Source organism: Ctenocephalides felis, unplaced genomic scaffold (genome assembly GCF_003426905.1).
Source record: "Ctenocephalides felis isolate EL2017-DRISC unplaced genomic scaffold, ASM342690v1 CF-g0.4_SCAFFOLD_01170, whole genome shotgun sequence".
Classification (NCBI taxonomy): domain Eukaryota; kingdom Metazoa; phylum Arthropoda; class Insecta; order Siphonaptera; family Pulicidae; genus Ctenocephalides; species Ctenocephalides felis.
This window is the reverse complement of record NW_020537324.1, coordinates 39,539,630-39,566,392: the sequence shown is the minus strand read 5'-3', so window position 1 is coordinate 39,566,392 and position 26,763 is coordinate 39,539,630. Positions and strand designations below refer to the sequence as shown.

The following is a 26,763-nucleotide window of genomic DNA, read 5'->3' as shown; positions in this document are numbered from 1 at the left end:
GTCAAATGATTTATGTATAATATCTGCAAAAAAAATTCCAACAAATCTAAAATGTGATATTTTATTAACTTCCCGCAGGGCAAGTTATAGTAATCGCAAAAAAATCGAAAATGAAAATTTTTATATGTCTTTACGTTTTAAAGATGTCTGAATATTTTGGCGTACCTTAAAAAAATGGATGTATTTGTATGTGCGTGCGCGCATGTGTGTGTGCGGATACAAATTTTCGTCGACGATTTCGGGAACACCGATCAACGAAGTTGAATAATTCAAAAATCATTCGATTCGTGTTGATAAGGAGACGTGTTGATTAGTTTTTGGCGAAGGCAGGTCTAGCCATTCCGAAGTCATGGGGCAAAAAGTCCCAAAAACGACAACTTGGTTTCTAAGTGAATGGAGCGTCCGATTTTAATAAGTCAAAAAACATTTTACTTGTTTTGACAAGATGAAGAACTGATTAAATTTTCATGAAGTAAAAAAATGCCCTTTGGCGATCAAAAATGATAATTAGACATATGCACATCAAATTATCATATATTTTATAGAGATTTTAACAATAAGTATAAATTTTGTTTACATTCCCATGAGTTCCGTACCAATATTTATCCGTTAGACGGCGATGCGGTGCTTACGCGCTTCGATATTCTTCAATATATTTCAAAATAAAGAAAACATTTTTTTTCAGTCTTTTTTTTCTAAAGAAGTAAATTTTAGTCAAAAATTTATAGTTTCTCAAAAATCTAATTTTTTCAAAGTACATTTTTTTTCAAAAAATTTATCTTAAAAAAAATTGTTTGGAAGTTCCAGCAATTTGCCTTAAGGGGGGAAGTCCATATAATATTTTCAAAAAATTGAATTTTTTTTTTCGATAATCTGCAAGTATAGTATGTTGAGCGTATATTAACGAGTCGACAAAAAAAATCTCTTATATTAACAAAGTTATAGCAAATATAACGGGGCGGGCCGGAGTGCGCATTGTCAAGCGATCAAGCGTATTGTTAAATTTCGAGTGAAAAAGGTCTCTTTCATTATAATAACTAAAAATACTTCTTTTGACCTACAACCGGAAGATTTCTATGTACCTTAGTACATATGTAATATTGGTATACGAACAAAGGTTAGTCGAGAAATATAGTTAGTTTAGCTGGAAAATTCGTAGTGTTCAGTCCATTTCAATACGTAAAAATGCCGAATTATCTAAAAGGTAAGCGAAGTAATATTGCACAAAATAACACTAAAAAGACGTCATCAGGGCAATCAGTTTACCGATAAAGCAGGTGAAAAAATTGACGCCAGTACAAGTCATAATGAAAGTGCCAGTGGTCAAGATCTTCTAGACGTAGATTTAGCTCCATTACTTGGTAAAGACATGAAACAGCATCTTTCACCAATTTATGAAGATTTGTCCAAAGATGATTTACTTGAACGATGCCTTGATGATCATACGCAGAACGCGAATGAAAGTTTGAACGCGACAGTTTTGCGACTATCACCAAAACACCCACAATGTGGACTAAGGGTAGTTGAAATTTCACCATATATTGCAGCTAGGATATTTATTGAAGGTTTTAGTTCAATATTAAGAATAATGAACCTTCTGAATTTGACTGTTGGTACTTATGCTGAAGCATATGCTGATAATACTGATGAGGCGCGAATAACTTGACAGGATCGTAGCAGCCTTTCACAAATAAAAGATGCTGGTACAGCTCACAAACAACAACAATTTACAGAAAATCAGCTTCTTGAAGATAAGGAAGAACTATTGTATAGACCTGATATTGCAGATTAATCGGTAAGTAACTAAAAATGGTCATTTTCCTTTACTAAATCTTTAAACGCGATTATCTCAAAACTGTGTTTTCAAAAACTGCTCGTGTTGTAGCTCAAAAAGTTATGTATCGATTTGTCTGAAATTTGGTGAGGCCTTTCTCTATATTATTATCGGAAGGATAAACCTAAATCTTTAGATCTTTCGCGTTTATAAAGTATTTTCTGGAGCCCAAAATGTCAAAAAATAGCCAAAATATTTTTCCAGATTTTTTTTTCAAAGGCTTGTTTTTCATTGAATTTTATACTTTTTTTCAATTTTATAGGTTTATCCTTCCCATTGATATGTTCTCAAAAGAAAACATTAAAAAAAATTTTTTTCAGATCGACGGTTGATGAGTGAGAAATGCAGCAGTTTTGGACCTCGCGCCGGAGGCAGTCCACAAAAAGTTATGCTGAGCCGCCATTTTGAAATAATTTTTTTTTTAAATATTTTTTTGTATTCTAAAAGGGTTAAATGTATTCTAAAAGTTATGTCAAAGTTTAAAAACAATAAAATTATTCCATCACGTTTAAAAATATTTTTAAAATATGACCTATTCTCATGCGTCTATATGGACTTCCCCCCTTAAGATACGACGCCATGTGCCCCACTAGTTATTCCTAAAATCCGCGCGATTTGTAAAGGAACGACCCATATACATATTGCGTAGAATAGAATATATACAAATTATAAAGAATAATATAATTAGATATACTTATATATATATATATATATATATATATATACTAGCAAACCCGACGAACTCCGTTTCGCAATCAGATGGTTTCGTGAGAAAGATGAAGAATTTTTTTATTTATTTTATATTTGGAAAGGATAAATTTTATTTTATTGCACAACAGTAATGAATTTATTTCGATTACAAAAATAAAGTGTTTTTTAGTTGAACTTTTCTAAGTAAATGAAAGTGAATCCGCAAATTATCCGTTTCATTGAAGTGCTCTTTGGTAAACCACATTTTTTGTTTTTTTGGTCTGACGTTAACACAAACAAAGCGGATGATTTCCCAACTCGTGAACAGGCAACGTATGACTGCCCATGTAAAAAACAATGATTTTCTAAAAAATCTATTTGAAATTTATCCCGCAAACACTAAGCGATTGGTCTTGCGACTTGTTAATTGTCATTGCGAACGCAAGGCGAACTGGAAAATGCAATCGTTTGAAGTCAAACGGAAGACCATTCGGAATCATTGGTATGTCACCAAATCGCCAGCAATTTTTGATTGAATGATGAAATTCAGGGCGTGAACATCATTATTCTTTGCGGCAAGAAGTGCTCATTGACTTAACCAAGCATAATTCTGATAATTCTCACTAATGTCATTACTCGAATTTTTAATTACGGTGCGTGAAGTTCCAGCAATTTTCATTAAGGCACGATGTCATGCACCACTAATTTTCTTAGCTATAAACCTTGCGGAGCCCGAGACCTTTCCAAAGAATGCAAAATTGTCGAAATTGTGTGTTCTGGAGTTATATCGTCAGGAAGGAAAACCCGACTTATTTTTATATATATGGAGATATATAATATTCTTGAAATGTTTATTTGAGATACAGATAATTAAAACCAACTACATTAGCATGTGTATATTAACATATCTTTGCAAAATTTATACCAAATAATATCTATCATGCAATTACATTCACTAAACTTACCAATCAAAGAGTAATTGGCTGATGTATTCAAGAGGCATAAATGGCAATTGCTTTGCAAATACAGCATGCAATTCTACTAGCCAAAGCATAATCTGCTTAGGCACAGGTAGAATCATAGAATTCGACAAAAGATGAATTTGAATCTCATTTTGGCTTTCTTCCTTTTTTATGCGTTCATCCCTGGGTGCTCTTTTAGGATAACATATCTCCTATAAAATATATTTTAAATTTTAGAAATATACATAAAAAAGTGACACCTTTTTATTTTTAATTTTAATAAAGTTTTATAAAATAATACCTACATTATTGCAGTTTAATTATAAGGTTGAGCAATAAAATTAAAAATCATAATCTAAATATGTATTTTTTAACATAATAAATAAAAAAAAATATCAACTCTTACTAGTCCATAAATCTTGCTTTGGTGGTTATTTCTGTTTAAGTTATAGTAATCAGCCTCATTGTTTCTTGTAATACAATAATTTTAAACAAGATAAATTATGTTATAACTTCTGTTACAACATAGTTAGATATATAGAAGTACATGATACATGGGCACATTTTTTGTATGAAGATCGCAATTCATATATAACTTTCGTTTGGAACTTTGTCAAAAGAATTCATAATCAGAGTTAAAATAACATCAGAAAATATAACATTTTCTTATCGTTTACACTTCGCCAGTGTAAAAGTTTTTAATAACAATTATTTTCTTATATTTTTGATATTACGGCGACCTTATCGTACAATTCACTCAAGTATATTGAAAAGAAATGAACCATATATAAACAAAACCTAGTTCAGTTTGTATGAATCCATCTATTTATCATTATTAGTCATAAATATGTATCAGTCACTTTCTCAATATTCCTACAAACAGTTCAAATTCTATATACACACACTCACAAAATAATTTATAGTTGATTATGTTGAATTTATTATAAAAGCGCTAAGATTTATCTTCATGTTCCAGCCGAAAATCCTAAATTTATTTTAAAAATTCGAAAATTGATTGTCTCGTATAAACATAAAATATCATCGCATTTATTTATTTTTTGATTTTGAAAATAGTTGGGACCATAGGCGGTGAGACTTAATAATAGGCTACTGATAAAATACAATTAAACGTTTATTCTAATCACCGCGTCAAAATCAACATAAATATAATAATTTACTAGCCTAGCCTTTTATGCAATAAAAAATCTGGGATCCTAACACATTTACTTAAGAACATATGCATAATATATTATTTAATTATTGAATTAATTAGGTTTAGCATTAATTAATTAATTACACTAAATTAAAGCCAGAAAACTAAAAAAATGTAACGGTTTGAATTAATTATTCTTCTTTATAAAATTAATTAATCGAATTAATCTGCATTAGAAAAATAATAACTTAAGCTGGCCACAGACGTTACTGTATACATGTGCAACTGAATGAATGCGTAGCATATCAAGATATTACATAAAAATGTCAAGACATAACATGAGAATATATCTTTTTTATTAATTTATATATTCACAGCATTAGAAGAGAATTCGAAGAGTTCTGTGGGCTAATTCATACACCTTTAAATGTTGATAACTTTATAAATTTGAATTATGTATTTGCTACAAAGTAAAATATAAACGGTACGCGTCCAACGAATAAACTTTCCGACTTTCCGCACAATTGAAATAATCGAAAAGTGCTCATGTCAACTCGCTTGTACCAGTCTGTCAAGTTGCGTATAAAACATCCATCGTATGCTACAAAATACATGTCAATTGCAAGTTGCGCAATTATACAGCATTTGTTTGTGGCCGGCTTTACTGATTATAGTAGAAGAGCCAGTGAACTATTTGACTAACCTGTTTTCACAAAGCTAGAAATTTTTTAAATGATATTTTATTATCCGTACATTACGAAAGTGCCGTTCTGGCAGGCATCTCGCGGTTGCGTCATCATCCCTCGAATTTTTGAAAATGTAAAAAAAAAATTTTTTTTAACTTGCTTTCACAAGGCTCTAATTTTAATATGGTGTTATTTATGTGTGTTTAAGTACAAAAAAAATTGACAGCCTATTCTGACGGTTGTAAGTGTATGCCAGTCGATTGCAAAGTTGTCATCGGGGTAGTAATTCATAACCAGCTCCCACATGGTTAAAATTTTGAGGGTGTATTCTTTCAACTGTTTAGAAAGTATATATAAATAGCCAGCCCATTCAGACGGTTTCAAGGGTCTGCCAGTCGAGTACAATAGCCATAAAGCACGATGGGATAATGTCCATAATAGTCTTTTAAGAATTCCATTTTTAGAAAGAAAGAGTTGAAATATGATATTGTGAGTATAACAGAGTTATATGTATCAATTAATTTATTATTATTCAATTATATGTATCGTATCAATTTATATTTTTCTTAACAAATATTTATTATTTAAACATTTCAAACATATTATTATTATTATCGTAAATTATTATTCATCTTCAATAATGATAATTATCTGCGGTTTCATCGATCTCTGAAAAAGAAATAAAGAGATTTATTTATATAATAAAATGAAGAAAAAATTTAAATAAATAAAACACTATTTGCCTATCTCAATATCATTAGACTCCTCAGATTGTATAAGAGCATCATAAATAGATGATGGCACAGTGTCACCCTCATACCAGTTATAAATATATTTATTATCATTCATAACACAGGCCAACAAAAAAAAGTTTTTTTTTGGTGCCTCAAATGTTAGAGCTGATTCTTATAGTATTTTTGCGCTGATTTCAAATCTGCAAACCATTTTTTTGTATCAGCTCTAGTTTTTGAGATACAAAAAAGTTGCCGAAACCAGGTCCATTCGAGGTCGTCACGGAAAAGAACTTTTCACAGTGTCAACTAATGTCCCAACTAAGGCCAAATGGGTCTTGTAAGTTTGTATGTACAAGTAGGCATATCTCATTACAATAACATTCTGAATTGAATTACTATTTTGTACTTTCGTTCCTTATATTAGGTGCGCAACTAAGTTCTCGCTGTTGGTCAGTATATGGCTTTAGCAGTAAAGGTTGGTCGATTTTGACAAATCCAAAACGTCTTGAAGCAAGCTTAGAGTAAGTAAACAGACTGCGGTGACACATAATTGATTTCGTTTTTGCATTATATACTTCTGGTTGAGTGAATATGTCCAATTTTATGCCAAACAATCGTCATTTGCGGGGAGTGTTGATTTTTGTCTTCCATTAAAAAAAAAACGGCAGCAAAGTGCATCGAGAGCTACGGAAATGTTGCTCTGAGCGAAACAACATGCCATGAGGGGTTTAGTCGCTTCAAAAATTGTTATTTTGATGTTGACGACCACCCTCGTGAAGGAAGGCCAAAACCTTCAAAAACGTTAAATTGAGGCCTTGTTCGAAGAGGATTCGTGCCAAACTCAAGAAGATCTTGCTTTAGAATTAGTAGTTACCCATCAAGCCATTTCCAAGCTATAGTATGCGTCGGGGATGATTTAGATGCAAGAAACTTCGGTTCCTTGTGAGTTGAAGCCAAGAGACGTCGAGCGTCGCTTTTTCGCCTGTAAACAACTGCTCCAGCGGCGAGAAAAGAAGAGGTTCTTCATCACATCGTGACAGGTGATAAAAAATGAATATATTACAGCAATCCAAAGACGAGAAAATCTCGGTTCGACCGAATATTCACTTCGAAGGTTATGCTCTACATATGGTGGGACCAGGTCGGTGTTATTTGTTATGAGCTGTTGAAACCGAGTGAAACCATTACTGGAGAACTGTATCGAACTCAATTGATGCCTTTTTTTATAATAAAGTTACATTTTCATTGAAAAAAACAGCGAGAACTTAGTTGCGCACCTAATATCGTAAAATATATCATATATATTGTATCTTCAAAACTAAAGCTCATAGAAAAAAACCAATGTCATTTTTGAAATCAGCGCCCCAAATATACCTAAAAACAGTATTAAAATCGTTTGCACCATTTTCTTTGTTGACCTGTGTAATCCATCCATTATTTTCTGGTGTTAACTTTGTGGGCACCTCAATATTGGCATTACCCCATATACTTGTTATATATTGTGCGCGTAGAAAATGCTCGTGTAATTCGGACCGACACGGTGGTAAATGTGATGCGTCATAATTTAAATATTTTTTATTAAATGGCTCGTTCACTTTCTTTGCTTTATAAGTGATGATGAACCTATTATATCTCGCATCATTAACACCATAAATTTCGCAGACAAATTTTTCAATAATCGGGAACATTTCACTGCTGCTTCCTGTTATATAAGCACTTCTAAGTTTTTTTAATGCTTCTTGGTATTCTAAATTTCTTTTAAGAATTGTAAAAGGTCGTTTTTTACCTTTTAGGAAAAAACATGGGTTGTAGTCACAACCAGTTAGAGCATGAAATCCTGGTAAACTTAATGCTAAGAATGATCCAAGCTTGCTATAAAGCTCGCTTATCGAAATGCACCTTTTTATTTCCAGCACCATATTCCATAAAAATGTGCATTGATTCATTACACCCATATTTCCAAGCATTATAATTAAAACATCGGTGTCTGTTGATTTAATTAGGATATTCACATTGTCTTTATTGATTTTACAAATATGATAAATAATTTTAGTATCTGCCTCTTCGTGATTTATGCAGGACAAATTATCATTAACCCCTTCGCTTACAAAGACGCCTCAGAGGCGTCGCAAGGTTATCGGCCCAAACACAAATATGACGCCTCAGAGGCGTTGTAAGGTATTAGGTCCAAACACAAATATGACGCCTCAGAGTCGTCGCAAGGTTATCGGCCCAAACACGAATAGGACGCCTTAGAGTCGTCGTAAGTCTACCGGACGAGACATAAATGAAAAATTTCCAAAACTTGGTGAGGCATATACATACATCGTTTATAAGAAGTTTTAATAAAATTACCCATTATAATGTATTAAAAAATGATTAGTGATGAATTACAAAGCAGTGATAATTTTGCTACCAGTAGTACTGACAGTGGTAGTGACATTGTACGTTTCGCACAAATATATAAATTTATAATTAAATGTATAAATTTATATATTTGTAATAATATTTTTTTATTTTTATTTAAGAACCAACGTAATTATTTATTAAACATCTTGCAAAGTTAATTGTACCGCACACGTGCATATAGGAATTTTGTAATTTGTTCAGTTTCGAACGCTGAGCAAAGTTGTTTAGCGTGCGACCGACCTCAGTGTCGCTTTGGGCCCGTAAATTTGGATATTGGCTGGTAAGTGAAGGGGTTAATAGTTGAAACAACTGAATTGTTCTTAACTGAATAATTATGGCAATGCTTATAATTTACGTTGATTATTGTATTCCCAATGAATGGCACAATTTTATCGGTCATCCAATGTCTTATTAAAAATTCTACTAAAGCCTCTTTAAATGATATATTTTTTAGTTCTTTAACAAAATCTATTGCTCTAATCTGTTCTGGGCCAGTAATATTATAATTTATAGTTCTATTTTCATGTCGTAAATTACGCTCATAATCTTTAATAGATGGAGAGAAGTATTGGTCAAAAAATACATCAATTCGCGAAGCTTTTGTAGCAGTTAAAGTTGACATGATTTGCTTTGAAATATTCCCGAAGGTTTTAGGAATATCTTTCATGGTATGTAATAAATGAAATCCAACAACAACAATAATATCAAAGCGAGACGGTGTATCAGGCATGTCTATTTCTTTTTCTAGAATAGTAACCAAAGCAGATTTTTGAGTTTTATGAATAGATCCGTCGATATGGCACAAAGACATTGGAATTAATGTAATTGGATAAGATAGAACTTTTTGCAAATCAATTTTTTTGTCTATTGATAGTGCAAGCAATCGTCCAAACAAATTTCGTTGGACTCGTATTTCATCAACTGTGTCACGGAGTCGTGCTTTATGCTTCTTTGAGTCGACGGAAAAATTCATAATTTTCACTCTTTCTATTGGTTTTTCAAATCTCTTGCCGTCGATGGCATCGACAAATGTTTCTTTCATTATTGTACCATTTTTTTTGGAAATTTAATAAATAATTTTCAACATCATCCGAAGCTGCTTTTCCACTAGCAATATTAAAAAGACAGTTCGGATCAAGCTCTGTATCAAACGGATTTAAAAAATTTTCAAAAGTACTTATAAACTTATAAACAAGGTCTTAAGCATTTTTTTTAACAGCAAAAGATTCTAGATCTGCAGTGATGTCGTTCTAACCATCTAATTTTTTGTAACATTCATTGTATGAGAAATCACAGATGTCCTAATATCATGACTTTTAGCCCAACGTTGTCTGGCCGAGTTTGTAAAATGAATTACCCCTGTCAAACTTCTGCCGGCATCAGCATTTATTGTCTGCTCGAGTGTTAAGTCTACCGGTTGTCTCGAGAAACACTTACTAGTTCGTTAATTCCAAGGTATCCAAGCATTCATAGCTTCTTCTAACTGTAAGTGAGTTTCATTTAGTTTCTATAAATTATCATGGTATCTTTGTAACCATCGAGCATAATTAGGCTGATTTGTTATAAAAAATAAACTGGAAATTTTAGATAAAATGTATTTGAATAATTGAAAATCGCCAGATCGAATACTTCTACTCAGTAAGCAATAATAGTTAATAAGATCAATGTATGTAATGTAAAATTGAGCAGTTTTACCAAACACGCCTCTCTTACATCGATCTTTGTGAGCATTATATGTGTTGATTATTTTTAACAATTGTTTGTTTGCGAATATTTCAGTAGAAGGCTCATCATTTACTTTTATCAAATGTGTGCGAGTGCCTTCGTCTATTGATAGTCCTATTTTTTTAAGGAAGAACTTAAAATATAAAATTTCAAGTCCCACAGCCATGAAAGGGTGTAAACGTTTACACCTGTTAAAATGTTTGCCTTGAATAAATCCGTTAACAGATCCATTAGCAATGATTTCACTGTCCACAGCAATTGTCATTAAACCACACTCACTTATAAATTTTCCGATTGCTTTGAAGAGAGCCAACATAATATGAAAAGGTCCAAGATGTATAAATAAATCGTCATATATTGGACGTTCAACTGATTGGATTTGGAGAGCTACTTTGGCAATGGCTAAGTCATATGTGACTTCTAAGTAATTTTGATTCAGTTCTTCAGCAATGTTTTTACTTATTTTCATTGTTTCAATGACAACTGATGCATTTGTTGGCGATTCGTTAATAGGTGTTAAAATACGCAATTTTTTGCTGAGTAGTATTGATGTCTTTAGCAATGTTATAGTTATAAAACCAACCCACATTGGAGTGTTAGGAATATTCAAAGCGTGGCGAATCATCCATAGCGTGTCCAATTTTCGTATTTCCGGAAAATATTCAACGTGTATATATTTAATATGTCGTGGATCATCTAATGATAATAATGGTTCTAACAGCTGTGGTTTTTTTGTATAAGGAAGCAAATTCAATATACATGTGTCAAATGTTCTTCTTCGTTTTTTGTTTGTACTTGAAAAATCTTTAACTTCATTAGTAGTATCGGAAATCAAACACTTTTCCGATTATAAAATATTTATTCATTTATGCCGTGATAAATTTCCTAAATTTATCTGAACCAAAACTTTACATAGTTCAAAACAAATGATCCAACAAAAACCCATGTCAATTATTATTTTTGTGTCGCTTACTAAAATTGACGCGACCTGTCAATCTCCCACATATTCCCCCTCCCAGTGACGTTGTCACGGAGAAACCATTCGTGGGTGATTGTAAACATCTCAATCATTTGTTTTCACCGCTATTTCGTAGGCTGGTTTAATCCGATCTACTGAAACGGTGACATTTTTACCACGTATCATCAATTTGAAAGTTTTTGAAGATCGTGATAAAACTTCAAATGGGCCTTCATAAGGGTTCTGCAGAGGTCTTTTTGGTCCATCATTTCGAAGGAATACATATTTAGCCTTTTCTATCTCCTTGAACCTAAAGGTTGGTTTTACTCCATGCCTTGTGCCAGTCACAGGCCTAACCATTTTCATCTGCTTCCTAAGATTTTTTACAAAATCGGTCTCACTATGACTGGTCTCTTGGGTTGGTACCAGCATGGCACCCGGTAATCTTAAAGTCTCGCCATATAACATCTCAGCGACAGTCGCTTGAAGATCTTCTTTCCATGCTGATCGAATACCAAGCATAACCGTCGGTAATATCTCCGTCCAACGCTCAGTATTATGACATCTTATCGCGGCTTTTAATTGTCTATGAAATCTTTCAACCATACCATTAGAAGCCGGGTGATAAGCAGTTGTCCTGAAATGTGTAGTTCCCATTAATCGGTTGAGCTGCTCAAATAAACACGATTCAAACTGTCTACCCTGATCTGATGTAACTCTTAAGGGAGCTACGAATCTTGCTATCCAGTGAGAAAAGAATGCTCTTGCTACTGTAGCTGCTTCCTGATTTTCTATAGGGATTGCTTCAGGCCAACGTGAAAAACGATCTACGCATGTTAGACAATAACGATATCCATCTGATAACGGCATAATCACGATGTCGACGTGAAGGCCATACATAATGTTGCGTTACCAATCTAATGGTAGCATTTGCTCCAGGATGCGACAAACCATGTAGGCTATTGAATATAGCACGGCGAAATCTTCTTGGTATCACCGGCCGAATGATTGGTTGAGATACATCGCACAATAACGATGTTCCCAATTCTTCAATAAAAATTCTTTTTAATTTAAGAGAATGGTCAGAATGTAATAACAATTGTGCCATGTCTATATCCTTATGTTGTTCATCTGCAATCGCCTTAAAATCTATATCACATTTGTTAACTATCTCTATACGGGATAAAGCATCTGCTACCACGTTATCTTGACCCGATACATGTCTGATGTCAGTCGAAAATTGACTAACAAAATCAAGGTAGCGAAACTGTCTCGGCGTACACTGGCTATCTTTCTTTTTAAACGCGTAAGTGATAGGTTTATGATCAGTATATATCACAAATTCTCTTCCCTCTACCATATGTCTAAAAAATTTTACAGCGTCGTAAATTGCAAGGAGTTTCTCTGTCGTAAGTCGAATATTTCCTTTCTGTTGCATTCAATTTTCTCGAGAAAAAGCTAATGGGCCCCATGCACCATAAATTCGTTGCTGCAACGCCGCTCCTATAGTGTGGTCGGAAGCATCACAAACTATAGCTAGAGGAGCGTTTAAACGCGGGTGCATCAATAACGTTGCTTCTGCTAAACTTTTTTTACACTTTTCAAACGCTTTCTCCATATTTGAATCCCAATTCAATACAGCATTCTTCTTCACATTACCACACAACTTGTTGGTTAACGGCACTTGTACTTCTGCGGCTTTCGGAATGAAGCGTCGGTAAAAATTTAACATACCTAAAAATTGACGTAACTGTTGCACTGTCTTAGGCCTTTCGTAATTTTGTATAGCTAGTATCTTGTCTGCTAAAGGTTTAGTTCCGTTGGCTGAGACTTCATATCCTAAAAACTTTACTTTTGGTTGTCCGAAGATACATTTTGCTGGATTGACTACAACACCGAATTCTTGCAACCTCTTGAATACACTATGTAAATGTTGCATATGCTGTTCGTGCGATTCCGATGCAACCAATATATCATCGATGTATGCATAACAGAAATCCAAACCTCGCAAAATTTCATCCATGAACCGCTGAAAAGTTTGCGCTGCATTGCGTAAGCCAAACGTCATAAACGGAAATTCGAATAGCCCGAAAGGCGTAGTGATTGCAGTTTTTGCAATGTCTTCCTGAGCTACAGGGATTTGATTGTAAGCTTTCACTAAATCAATAGTAGAAAATATCACCTTACCACATAATGCTTGCGCAAAATCATGGATATGGCGAACTGGGTACCTATCCGGTTGAGTCCGCGCATTTAACCTGCGATAGTCTCCACAAGGTCGCCACCCAGAACCTTTTCGTACCATATGTAAAGGCGAAGACCAACAGCTCTTGGACGGTCGTGCTGTCCCTGCTTTAATCATTGCTTCGAACTCATATTTAGCAGCTTTTAACTTATCTGGTGCAAGGCGACGTGGTTTATGTGCTATGGGTGGTCCTGATGTAGTTTCGATATGATGTTGAGTAACAAGTTTGCACACCCCTAATGCGGTCTGCCGTGTTAGGTCTGGATACTCCTCTAAAATTTTATCATGTGAATACAATGTGGCTGTCATCATTTTAATAGAAGGTATAATTCTATTTTTCGATTGAAGTTGTTCCGTTGAATCTGCAGGGGTTTCAACTAATATACGTTTTTTAACATCAATCGCGAGATTGAAATAAGCAAGTAAATCTACACCAATAATAGGACGCGACACCTCTGCTATCACGAAATTCCATGATAAAGTTTTGCTAAGTCCAAAATCTAACTTTAAAGATAACATACCGTATGTAGCTATCGGTGTTCCATTTGCTGCTGAAAGCCCAAATGAACATTTCTTACGGGGAAATTTCACCAAACTGCGCGGGTACACACATACATCGGATCCAGTGTCTATCAGAAAACTCACATTTGTCTCCTTATCTGTGATGAAAATGCGGCGTGAGTTATTTGGGCGTTTGTCACTAGTCGCCATTAATGACCGCCCGTATCGTTTCCCGACTTAAAATTACATGGCGATATACACCTCCTCGCATGACTTCCGTAGCGTCTATGAAACCGACATAAGTTATCTTGTCGTCTTCTAAACGACACTTCCTTCTTATGATACATTTGAAGCTTATCCAAACGCTTTGAAACAGCTTCGATATCTTGACGCATTTGACGCAGATCAGCATTCTTTGTTTCAATCTCAGAGGTTTGTGCATCTGTAATCACAGCTACACGTTGCTGTGAATGGTTAATAAATAAGCGGTCAGCTAGTTCACCTACCTCTTGTATTGACTGTGCTCCAGAAGCAATCTCCAAAAATGGTTGAATTTCCACTGGAAGTCTGGATAACCATATTGCTTTAACTGCGTTATCGGTCATCGAAGTCCCGACTAAAGTCCTCAAATGACGTAGGTATTGAGAAGGCGTCCTATCACCCAAATCTACATCAGACATAAACAACTGCAACTTTGACTTCTCCGAAGTGCCTAACCTTGAAATTAACGTAGCCTTCAAAGTAGAATAAGGCTTCTCTTCAGGCTCATTGATTATCAAATCTCGCACTTCGGTTGAATGTCTAATATCCAACCTGGTAACCAATAATGCATATTTCTCCTTCTCATCGTGGATATTGGAAGATGCGAATGCCTTCTCTACCAAAGCAAACCAAAGTTCCAAGTCATTTGGAATAAATTCAGGAATGTGCAGTTTGTGGCAGCTAAAATGTCCGTGTTGGCGCGGCATAATATCAAACGACAGGAGTCACCACTATCGGAAATCAAACACTTTTCCGATTATAAAATATTTATTCATTTATGCCGTGATAAATTTCCTAAAGTAGTATTTTCAGGTTCAGTACAAGTAGCCTCAGGTTCAATAAAAGCATTTCTATTTACATAGGTATTTTCAGGTTTTGTCTGATATATGATACCAACGGTATCATGTAATGTATCTTTGCCGCTGGTAGTATCCACGAAACGATCAAAATTGTCAAATGCTACTCCAGTAAATAAATTATTCGATAAAGAAATCGATTCTGGACAAATATCGACGCGATTCGTTAAAGCAAAAGTTGCTTCCGTTTCCAATTCCTCTATAACGTTGTAACTACAGCAGTGACCATATTTGTTTATAATTTCGACAATCTTACGACTGCTTGTTAAACTTTTCAGCGTCATACCTAATGTAATATGTTTTCCAGTTTTAATTTTACCATTTGTCACATTATACGTATACTAGATCTGCTGTTAAAGAATCACATTTCATTCGTAATTTATCGCTATTTCTACGGCGACGTTTAAATCCACCCAATACCATGGAATAGAAATCTGTTATTTCCTTAGGATTTATGCATTCACCGTTTATTAAATCAGTAACTGTCAAATCGTCCGGTAATGGAATTTTTTGAGTATTTAAAGCTTTTTCGCGTAAAATTAATGCAGCTCTTAATAAAATTTCTTTTTCTTCTATAATGTCACAATTATTATCATTAATTTTAAAATTTTTCGGAACAATATATTTTTTCCTTCTCATTTTGACTATATCTATATCTTCATTAAAAAAATCTACTAATTTTTTTTCAAATTTTTGTGTATTAAAAATATTGCCATATTATCACCGCTATCATAAGCAATCTTCTGAATAGTTGCTACATACAATTTGCAGATATAATCAAATGTCAAAGATTTTTTTCGCACAATTATATTTTCCTGAATGAAGAAACAGATTTCATCAAAGGTTTGACTATGATAGCTTCTGAATGTATGATATTGTAAGCTTGCTGGTGTACTTGTTTTCCCCTTAAATCGTTCTATAGTAGAAAGGCGGCAAACATTATGATAAAAAATTTGTTCGTTCAATACATTTTTCAGTTTTTGTATGAATTCATTGTCATCCGGTATTATGATATTGTGAAATGGTGTACTTTTACATGCGCTATGCAATGCCTGATAACGCCCTTTAGTTTTTTTTAACTATTTCATTTATTTCCTTTTTTTCTTCGTTGCTTTGCAGTGCATTATCCACAACCAGCATCTGATTTAGTATCAACAACTTTATGAGATATACCATCATCTCGAGAGGATAACCCTGCTACGTTTTTAGGTTGTTCACCTTCTACGTCTTCTTTTAGGATCAACGCTAAAATTAATATCAACATATTTTTACAAATTATTATATAGAAGCTCCAAACTTTTTCAATTATCGATACACATATCAAATCTGTAGGGGTAACAATTTTTAACTTTTCGTAGGGAAAGTTATAGTAATCGCAAAAAAATCGAAAATGAAAATTTTTATATATCTTTACGTTTCAAAACACGGTTCAACGGATTTGAATAATTCAAAAAATTGCTGATTAGTTTTTGGCCAAGGCAGGTCGAGCCGTTTCGAAGATACGGGACAAAAGGTGCCAAAAACGGAAATTCAGTTGTCCGAATTGAATGATTCAAAAAACATTTTATTTGTATTAACGAAATGAAGAACTGATGAAATTTTAGGTCTAGTGGTTTCGAAGATCCAATAAAAAAGTAACTAGTGGTGCATGGCATCGTGCTTTAAGGCAAATTTCTGGAACTTTCCGTATAGTAATTTAAAATTTCTGAAAGCTTAGTAAGAAAAAAATATGTAAAATTAGATACCACGAGAAGTTAATGAAAGACTTATTTTATTACATTTCTATAATTTACACAACAATCTAAACTCACTTGCAAAAACATTTGCACCAGGTTGTCACTTCTACTGTGCTTAGTATTGAATTTTTTTTTAAATTTTTAACTCGAAATGACATTTTATCAACATAAAATTGAAAAAATGCTCCCGTACCGTAACAGTCTAAACGCACTTGCAAATATATTTGTACCAGGCCATCACTTAGACCGTGCTTAGTTCGGTAGTTTTTTTAATTTTTTGAAAAAAAATTTTTTTTGAAAAGCACTTGTTTCGTCAATACAAGCAGAAAGTTTTTTGAATCATTCAAACCTGAAGCTTATTTCTCTCAAAAACTGTCATTTTTTGCACATTTAGCTCCGTATCTCCGAAATGGGTTGGCCTTTGCAAAAAGCTAATCAGTAATTCTTCCCATCCTTGCGAACTGAATGTTTTTTGGATCATTCAAAACGAATGCTCCGTTCTCTCAAAAACTGAATTTATAATTTCTGCACACTTTGCTATCTATCTTTAAAATTTTTTAAAGTCAATTTTATCAAAAATTTCAAAATTCTCAAAAATCTCGTTTTTTTAAAACAAATGAATATTTTTTAAAAAAATAATTTTTGGTACGGGAAGTTCCAGCAATTTGACTTAAGGCACGTTCCCATGCACCACTAGTTTTTTTTTTTAATATCGAAAAATAGTTCGGATTTTAATTCTAATTCTAGCTGAAGTTCTAAACATCATCTATATACTTCAAATAAATAATTTTAACATTTCAATTCAGTTTGTATAATACTTATTAGAATGTTCATTTTAAATTCGATTGATTAAGCTTTGTTAATTTACTTTTTATAAAACAAGAATAATGAAAGTTCGATTATTTATAATAATCTATTTGAAAATATTTAATATTTTTCGAATATTTCATTAAGGTACGGGAAGTGCCAGCAATTTGTCTGGCACGATGCCATATACCACTAGTTATTATATTATATTATATTCATTATTAACTTCCCCAGAGAAAAGTTTATGTTTTCATCATTTGCTAATAATACTTGAAGATATGCAAAAATTTTCATTTTCGATTTTCGGTCTATTATAAGTTACCCTACGGAAAGTTAATAAATTTAATTTATTCAAATTGAATTGTAATGCACAGTAAATTATTTTGATTTTAAACTATTGATTTATTAACCGAAGACTGATTCATTTTAAAAGCGAAAGATTATTTTTTTTATAAAAAAGTATACATTTGGATTTTATCTGATACAGCTTTCTATGGATATTTATTTGGAAGTCTTCAGTTTGCATAATATGATAAGTAGAGATGAATTCTTTTTTTTTTTATTTTCATATTATATAACCTGAACTAAGATACTCAGCAAAAAGTTCTGCTTTTTCCTTGTCATCTCTTGCCCAGCAACCGGCTGTATCATTTCGTATAGGTGGATTTCTGATGCACGGCTTATTTCTAGACTTAATGGGACGCCAAATAGAATTGTCAAAGCGATTGAGGTTAGACACGTGGTTGGCGAAACTAGTATCATTTAATTCTTTAAGCCTAGTTTTGAGCTTATTGTTCAGATTATTAAAATATTTCTGTCTTGGGGTGTGTGGCTGTTTTGCCATTTTCGCCTGGCTTTCCTTTTATTGGCTATTAACCTTTTAATCTCCAATGATATACCTGAATGAGACGATTTTGCAATATCAGGTGTTGCAAAACTAGATGATTCAAGAATAACTTTATTAAGTAATTCGATTGCAGTTTCAATTTGTGTCTCAGTCTTCAACCTTGTTTGAAGATTTATATTGTTTTCAACTCTAGTACGAAATATTTCCCAGTTTGTCTTGTTGTTGCAAAATCTTGGGTTGCGAGAAAAATTCAAATACGTTGAACTGATACTGGCTATTATTGGCGAATGGTCGGAAGAAAGATCATAACTAGAATATACTTCTGCGTAAGATGGGTTTATAACATTAGTTATAAAAAAATCCAATAAATCAGGCTGCTTTCTGGGATCGATGGGCCAATACGTTGGAGAACCAGTGAAATGGGTTTCACTTACTAAAAGGATATCAATTTTATTTTCTATTAAAAAAAACTTCATCTCGTTCTTATGTTGGGTCAAACCGTTTGAGTTCCATAAGCATATTCTGATGAATTTAGCCATTATTTATATTTATTGATGATGGTCGATAGCATATTTAATACCATCGAGTTTTGTTGCATTAGTTGATTGAACATAGCTTTAGATTCATTTAAAAATTGAACTAAAGAAGGTTCTTGAGAAACAGGTGAGTTATTTAAATTCGATTGTTGACCTTTCATAGCCTGGCCATATGACAAATGATTAGTGGTGGCGATTCTGTACGTTTTATTGTTAGCAGAATTTATATTTCTATTATTCGATTGGTGATTATTATTTACTGGAAAAGTATTGTTTGCAGAATTTTTGACTTTACTTACTTTTTTGATAATATGGGCATCCTTTATAATTTGCAGGATGTGGGCCAAAGCAGTTGGCACAAACTGCTGCAGTCTCAACTGGCTTAGTGCATTTAGATGTTATGTGATTATCTCCACATTTGACACAGACATAAAGCCGGTTACAATAAGCTTTTGTATGCCCGTACAATTGACATCTACTGCATTGTACGATGGCTGACCTTTGGGGTGGCTCAAAATGTATTATTTGATTATTTGATATATTTTTGTTAAATTAAAAATTGTGAAGTTATAAGTGTTTGGTTCCAAGTCGATATAAAACATATTGAGCAGATTTTTCGTTCTGAAATGCAAAACATTAGTAATATTACGTACTTTTCACGTTTAATGTCTTCTTTGTCTGTGGAGAAATGTATGTACTTCAATACTACTCTGTATGATCTTTCAGATTTAATCTGATAATTATGAAACACAATCTTTCTGTTCCGCAAAAAAGCTACGAATGTTCTATAGTCTTCCACCGAAGACACATTAATTTTAATTATGTTATTAGCCAGAATTGTTATTGAGTATTTATTTTTATCAATTACGTTGTTCAAAACATCAACCATTTCTCTAAAATTATTCACTCCATAAATAAATACGGGCGGTGGTAGCAATGCTTTATTAATAATGGAAGGCTGAGAGCTGGAGTTAGAGGCTTCATTTTCTAGTGCGCTGAATATATTGTTTAATTTTAATGAATTCTCACTTACATTTATCGCACGTTTTCGTTTTACACCTGTCACAACTTGCCAGGGATTTAAATTTGAATCCGAATCCATTGAAGAATCCATCGAAGAGGTCGAAGGTGCTGACTGAATATTATTTATTTGGGATATCTGTGGTTGATTTTGTAATTGAAGCGCTGCGTATTCCGCATTTGTCATCGAAGGAGCTGACTGAATATTATTTGTTTGGGATATCTGTGGTTGATTTTGTAATTGAAGCGCTGCGTATTCCGCATTTGTCATCGAAGGTGCTGACTGAATATTATCTATTTGGGATATCTGTGGTTGATTATGTTGTAGGTGATGCACTGCGTATTCCGCATTTGTCATCGAATCGTCATTTAATATATTGTTCGACTCGACAGCTTGAATGTTTGACAAATTTTCCATATTAAGCCCCTAAGAGGCACAGTTAGGTTTATCCAAGTTTGAACTATTAGAAAAAAAATCTATTCACGATATAATTATAAAAAAAAAAAATTAAACACTAAATTTGAAAAAAAATGTACTAGAACAATTATTAAACCATGATGAAATAATCGTCTATCACTTGAATATAAATGAATCACTATGCGTCACTATTACGCAATAAACTGCAATGCAGATAAGGTATTTACTCGACGAGCGTTGTCGATGAACAGAGATGAATTCGAAATTGTATATTTAAACTTTATCGACTTTTGGGATAATAAATGAACACTTATTGAATGTCTTTCTGAATATTTATCAAAAAGTATGTTGTTATTGTCATATGTTTATGTTATTTATAGGAATCAATCAACGATTACACGTATGTGTTGCATCGATCTAATACATACAATATAAAATTATTGTGTAATACTATATCTATCTATAAATACATATTTGTGTAATATATTTACCTTGCACTGGTATTTCCAAATATTTCTTCATGACTGCGACAAAACATTTATGACATTTAACATGATATCCTACTGAATCACTTACACTTTTAGGTAAAACAACATTTGCATATTTTAATTTATGAAATTTTCTAATTTCCAAAATTTCATGGCATCTGGCCATAGACTTAGATGTAAATTTTATTGTTTTTTTGGCAAGTATCAAGTCTACATATAACACAAATTAATTTCACTGTCTCCATAATTAACACCAGCACTAACGACTATTAATTTTTTGTTAATGTAATTTTTATATAATACGACAAAAAATAATTTACTTAAGACCGTTGTCGATCACAACTCAAGTTATATTAGTTGTTAACTATAATTTTATTAGGTATAGACAGTTTTCATTTCAGTCGCTCATATCCATCTACAGTACAATAGATGCACTCTTTCCTTCTAACAATGCAATTCTTACAATTGTGGGCATTATCCTATCGTGTTTTATGGCTATTGTACTCGACTGGCAGACCCTTGCAACCGTCTGAATGGGCTGGCTATTTACATATACTTTCTAAACAGTTGAAAGAATACACCCTCAAAATTTTAACCATGTGGAAGCTGGTTATGAATTACTATCCCGATGACAACTTTGCAATCGACTGGCATACGCTTACAACCGTCCGAATAGGCTGTCAATTTTTTTTGTACTTAAACATACATAAATAACACCATATTAAAATTATAGCCTTGTGAAAGCAAGTTAAAAGAATTTTTTTTTTACATTTTCAAAAATTCGAGGGATGATGACGCAACCGCGAGATGCCTGCCAGAACGGCACTTTCTTAATGTACGGATAATAAAATATCATTTAAAAAATTTCTAGCGTGAAAACAGGTGAGTCAAATAGTTCACTGGCTCTTAGACTATTACGTCCGATCGTAATAAATTGGTTCATTCATAAAAAAATATTTGTATACAGTTTCATTCTAGAATAAATTAAATTTTTAAAATTAGTGAATATGTATTATTATTTGCTCCCAATGTATTGATTTTTATAGAATTCGGTTTAATTTCTATTATTTTATAATCAAATCTATTAAAATTTTACGAACCTCAGGACCGGTTATATAGTTTGGGTCATCAATAATTTTAATAATATTGACAATGTGATTTTCATTCAATTGTTCACTTTCCAATATATCCATTTTGGCCCGTTTACAAGTCGATCCAATAAAAGAACTCCTTTTCCGAGGATTTCCACATAAAGAGATAGTAGTGTAACCTGACGTAGAATCTAAGCAAGGTAGTTGAACTCTTTCAAATTCGCCTTGGCGAGCAACTAAAATAAAAAACACATCCTAAAATCGTTATCAATTAATATTAAAAGTAATTAAAAACTACTATATAAAGAAAAGCTAGTACAAAAATATAGTGCTACGTAGCTTTCGTTCTTTTTAGTAGTAATTAAAAAAAGCGTTTGTTTTAAATTATTTAAATTTTCCCGTAAGGTAAAATATAGTAATCGTAAAAAAATCAGAAATAAAAATATTTGCATATCTTTACGTATCAAAAAATTTTGGCATACCTCAGGAAAAATGAATGTATGAGTGCGCGCGTGTGTGTGTATGTATGTGTGTAATATGTATGAATGTGCGGATTCAAATTTTCGCCGATGTTTACGAGATCAATGATCCTCTGATCTGAATAGTTAAAAAAAAATTCGATTCCTTATAATGGGAAGGTTTTGAAAAAAGTACAGTAGTTTCGAAGATGCGGGGGGCGAAAGTGGGTACTCAGTTTTGAGAGAACCGAGCGTCCGATTTGAATGATTCAAAAATCTCCTCAAAGTCTGTTTTATGGTCGGTATGAAGATAAAACAGGTTCGACCGGTGTTCCAGTTTTAGTTTAGGAGGAGAAATAAGTCACACGAGACCAGATCTGAACTTTACGGTGTCCGGTCGACAGTATTAACTTCCCGAAGAAGAAGTTTATGTTTTCATCAAAAAATCCGATTCGCTAATTTTATGTTTTATCGTCGTTTCAAGCCATTCTGTATCGAATGAGACCAAAGTTGAAAAAAGTATTGTGTGTGTATAAATGTACAATTTTTTTGCCGTAAAATGACGTTTTCTCAAAAACGGCCGGAGCGATTTCAAAATTTTAAAAGCCATTCGATGTATCGCGATGAGGACTAGCGTTTATCAATTTTGCTCAACGATCAGCCAAGCCGTTTCTTTGTAAATAGCAAAAAATTTCGTCCAACTTTTATCCCGCTGTTCTGAATCGATTTTGAAAATTTAAAAACCGTTCGAAAAATATTGTTCGGGAATCGTGCTGATGAGTTTTTGGTAGAGATCGGCCGGACTGTTTTCTTGTAATAAAGTATGGAAAATTTTTTTTTCGACGATTTTCATTATTATTTTTTTGACGGTAGATATCATAGTCTTCTAGATGATACTGAAATAATACGGCCATACGACAACTCGTTTAGCTTTAAAAATTCGTCAAAGTTTGAAAAAATTAGTATCGTTTTTTTGGCATTTGTCAAAATTAGACCTTTCATCGACGTTTGGTCAAAAACGCCTGAACCGATTTCAGGAATTTAAAAACCATTTGATATATCTCGATGAGGATTATCGTTTGTCAGTTTTGTGAGACGATCTGCCGAACCGTTTCTTTGTGATTTGGAAAAAAGTGTTAAACTTTTAAGCTCATACTACCGAATCGATTTTAAAAATCAAAAACTCTACGAAAGATATTGGATGGGAATGATACTGATTAGTTTTAGGTAACCGTTTTCTTGTAATTAATTGTTGAAAAAAAAATTAAGTCGATTTTTATTAAACTTATTTTGGCGATATATATCATGGTTCTATAGACCTTACTGAAATATTACGGCCTTGCCACAAGTAGTTTAATTTTAAAAATTCATCAAAGTTTGAGTAAATTAGTAGTTTTTTTGACGTTTGTTAAAATTAAAATTAAAATTAGACGATTTATTTGGTATAACGATAGAGTACTTGGTCTTAATGAACATATGATATCATTAAAGTCCTACGGAAACTGGTTCAATTATAAAAATTGTTGATATGTGAAAATTTGCTTTTAGAAAATACTCCGAATTATCGTGTTCGTTTGTTTTCAATTATGTGTAATAAATCCACTCGGAATACTTTTAATCACTTATAAAGTAATTTATTTTTTATTGAGTAAGTCGATTAATTATACATATCGGGAAGTTCATGTAACTTGCTTCAAGGTAAAATACCAATACCAACTAGTTAAATTATTCAAATCGGTTGATCGGTGTTCCCGAAATAGTCAACCAAGATTTGTATTCGCACACACACACAAACACACATTCACACAGAAATACATACATTTTTTCCAATGTATGTCAAAATGTTCAAAAACCTTGAAAACGTAAAGATATATAACGATTTTCATTTTCCATTTTTTGCGATTACTATCACTTACCCTACGGAAAGTTAAAAAATAGTCACCAATAATTTTTTATGATAATAAGTCTACAAAGTGCTGCAATCAGAACAGCGAGAATAAATCAAATATCCTAATCCTAATGGATTCCTCTTGGCACCGATCTGTTGCACGAATCTGTGCATTATATTTTGAGGCCCTTTTTAGAATATACCAATTCTTATCAATTTGATTAATCAGCCAGAGAGAAAAATATAAAGTAACGTAGTTCTTATTTTATTAAAAAGTTTAAATAATTATTTGTACCATCATAAAAAATATAACTAACATATAGAAGTAAAATTATAAACATTATTTTTCAACTTTCCGCGGTGTAAGTAAGAGTAATCACAAAAAACAAGAACTGAACATTTTGACATGCAAACAATTTAAACTATTGTTTAAAACAATTGATGCATATGTGCATGTGCGTTGCAAAAATTATGGCAATACTTAGGGCAGGTGAAGTGTGGGCATTTTAAAATCAAAATTTAAATTAGCTGTAGGTGGCATTTTGCTTTAAAGCAAGTTGCACAAATTTACAGTTTCCAGTTCATATATTTCAATAAGACTTATAGCATCTTTAATCTATTTAGTTATAGTGCACAAACACGATCTCTCATTCCCAATTGCCCGATTTTCAATTCCATCATGTTATGATCGTTTAGTTTGAGAGACCATTAACAAACTGAAAGCGCAAAAAAATATATGACATTTAATTACGCCTGCCTGATTTTTACCAAAACTAATGATCGTAACTAATCTAATCTTAATACTAATATATTTCAAAAGTATTTATAATTCAAAATAGCTTTAGGATTATTTGCAAAAACGCGGGCAAATTGCACCATTCTGATAATTCTATTCTAAACTAATTAACGCAAATTCTCATCGCAAACGATAAAATCGCACTTGTTAAAAAAACATTTTCGATGTGCTTATAAGAAAATGGATCATCGATCGCTTCTCGGCCGAATGGCTAAGATCAAAGTGTATTCAGCGTAATATCTGATATATTATATTCCGTTATTCCGTTTGAAGAAAGCGAAAAGTGACAGGGGCTTGTTCCTATTCCGATTCAAAATTTTAAAGGTGAAAGTGCCTTTCGCTACTTTTATTTAAAACCCCGGATTGGGGTTGCTAATTGTAAGGAAGTAAGCATCTATTAGAGAGTGTTATTCTAAATTTTGAAAATCAGTAGTATTTTTTAACATTAATAAATTCAGAGTCCAATACAAAATAATCGTCGAAAATTCCCGGGCGCGAGCCTCGGAAAATGCCGTAGGGCATCGATATGGATGCATTAACGAGTTCATTACTAAAAAAACAAATACCAGGCGTTATCGGATCGCAGCGAGATAATAATAATTATAAACAAATATATCTCAAAAGATATAAATTTCTACATGATATTTTTCATGTCAATCGGATTTTTAAAAACAATAGTTAATATTTAAAATATAAAAGTCGTGACGTAATTGTGTGACAAAAAAATGAGGAAAGGAGACATTTTCTCAAAAAAACCCAAATAACAATATTTATAAAAGTAGATACACAAAAAACAAAAGATGTATTCGTTCAGAAGGAAAATCTGTAACGAGCCAAGTATCATTTGGATCGCAGCGAGATGGATACGAATCGTGAGCTTGATGAGTACCGGTAGTGCAGTAAACGGAGAGGAAAAAAAGGATATAACCTCAACCCGCAGAAACGTCTGACAAATTTATGTTACGTGTTTTTACCCTTAACGAACATAATATTAAAATTTCATACAGACTAAAATGATTTAAAATTAAAAAAAAAAATGGCGTCTGACACATAATTAGCAGCGCTCAAAATGTCTGGTAACAAAAAATGTGAATCTAGTGAACATATTCGAAGTCGAAAAAATTAAAATTGAACTGACTAAAATGGTTTCAAAATTTCAAAATCGCACTGTACAAGTTGGCTGCGCACTAATAAACGCAACCACTCCCAGCTGCCAGACGACCCTAACCGAGACCCCAAGGACCACATACCAAAAAATCAGCCTGACTAAAATTCTTTCTCGAAAACGTTGCTAGCTCTCTCGGACCATTAGGTTCATCTTACCCTCAAGTTCAAAAGTTAAAAATGTCTTCGCCACCATCCCCCCGGGGGGTTGCGACCCTTTCATATACGGACATTGGGCCATTTTATCGCTAGAAAACATTTTTAATATTAAAGGATACAATTAAAAAGTATTTTTTAATACATTTACCATGCAATAAAATCTTTTTCAATCTCATGAAAACACTAAAACCCTTCAAACAACCTCTAAATTTACAAGAAAAAACACTTAAAAATAAATTTCGGTATAATATCCCGTGTAGGAGACCGCCAGACTTGACAAAGGGGCCAAGCTTGAGCCAGTAATGGGAAACCTAGCTTCGGCATGCCAGTATTGGGCCAG

At 32.9% G+C, this 26,763-nt stretch overlaps 1 protein-coding gene across 1 annotated transcript in view; it reads right to left on the bottom strand.

Annotated features, from left to right (window-relative positions):
* Positions 1–3,485: 3,485 nt before the first annotated feature.
* Positions 3,486–26,763, bottom strand: part of LOC113367215 (histone acetyltransferase KAT2A-like) — a 100,347-nt gene continuing 77,069 nt past the window's right edge. The window contains exons 7-8 of the mRNA XM_026608845.1: positions 21,968–22,213; positions 3,486–3,698 (exon numbers count right to left, since the gene is read on the bottom strand). Coding sequence (XP_026464630.1) covers positions 3,486–3,698; positions 21,968–22,213 — 459 coding nt within the window. The remainder of the gene's footprint in view (positions 3,699–21,967; positions 22,214–26,763) is intronic.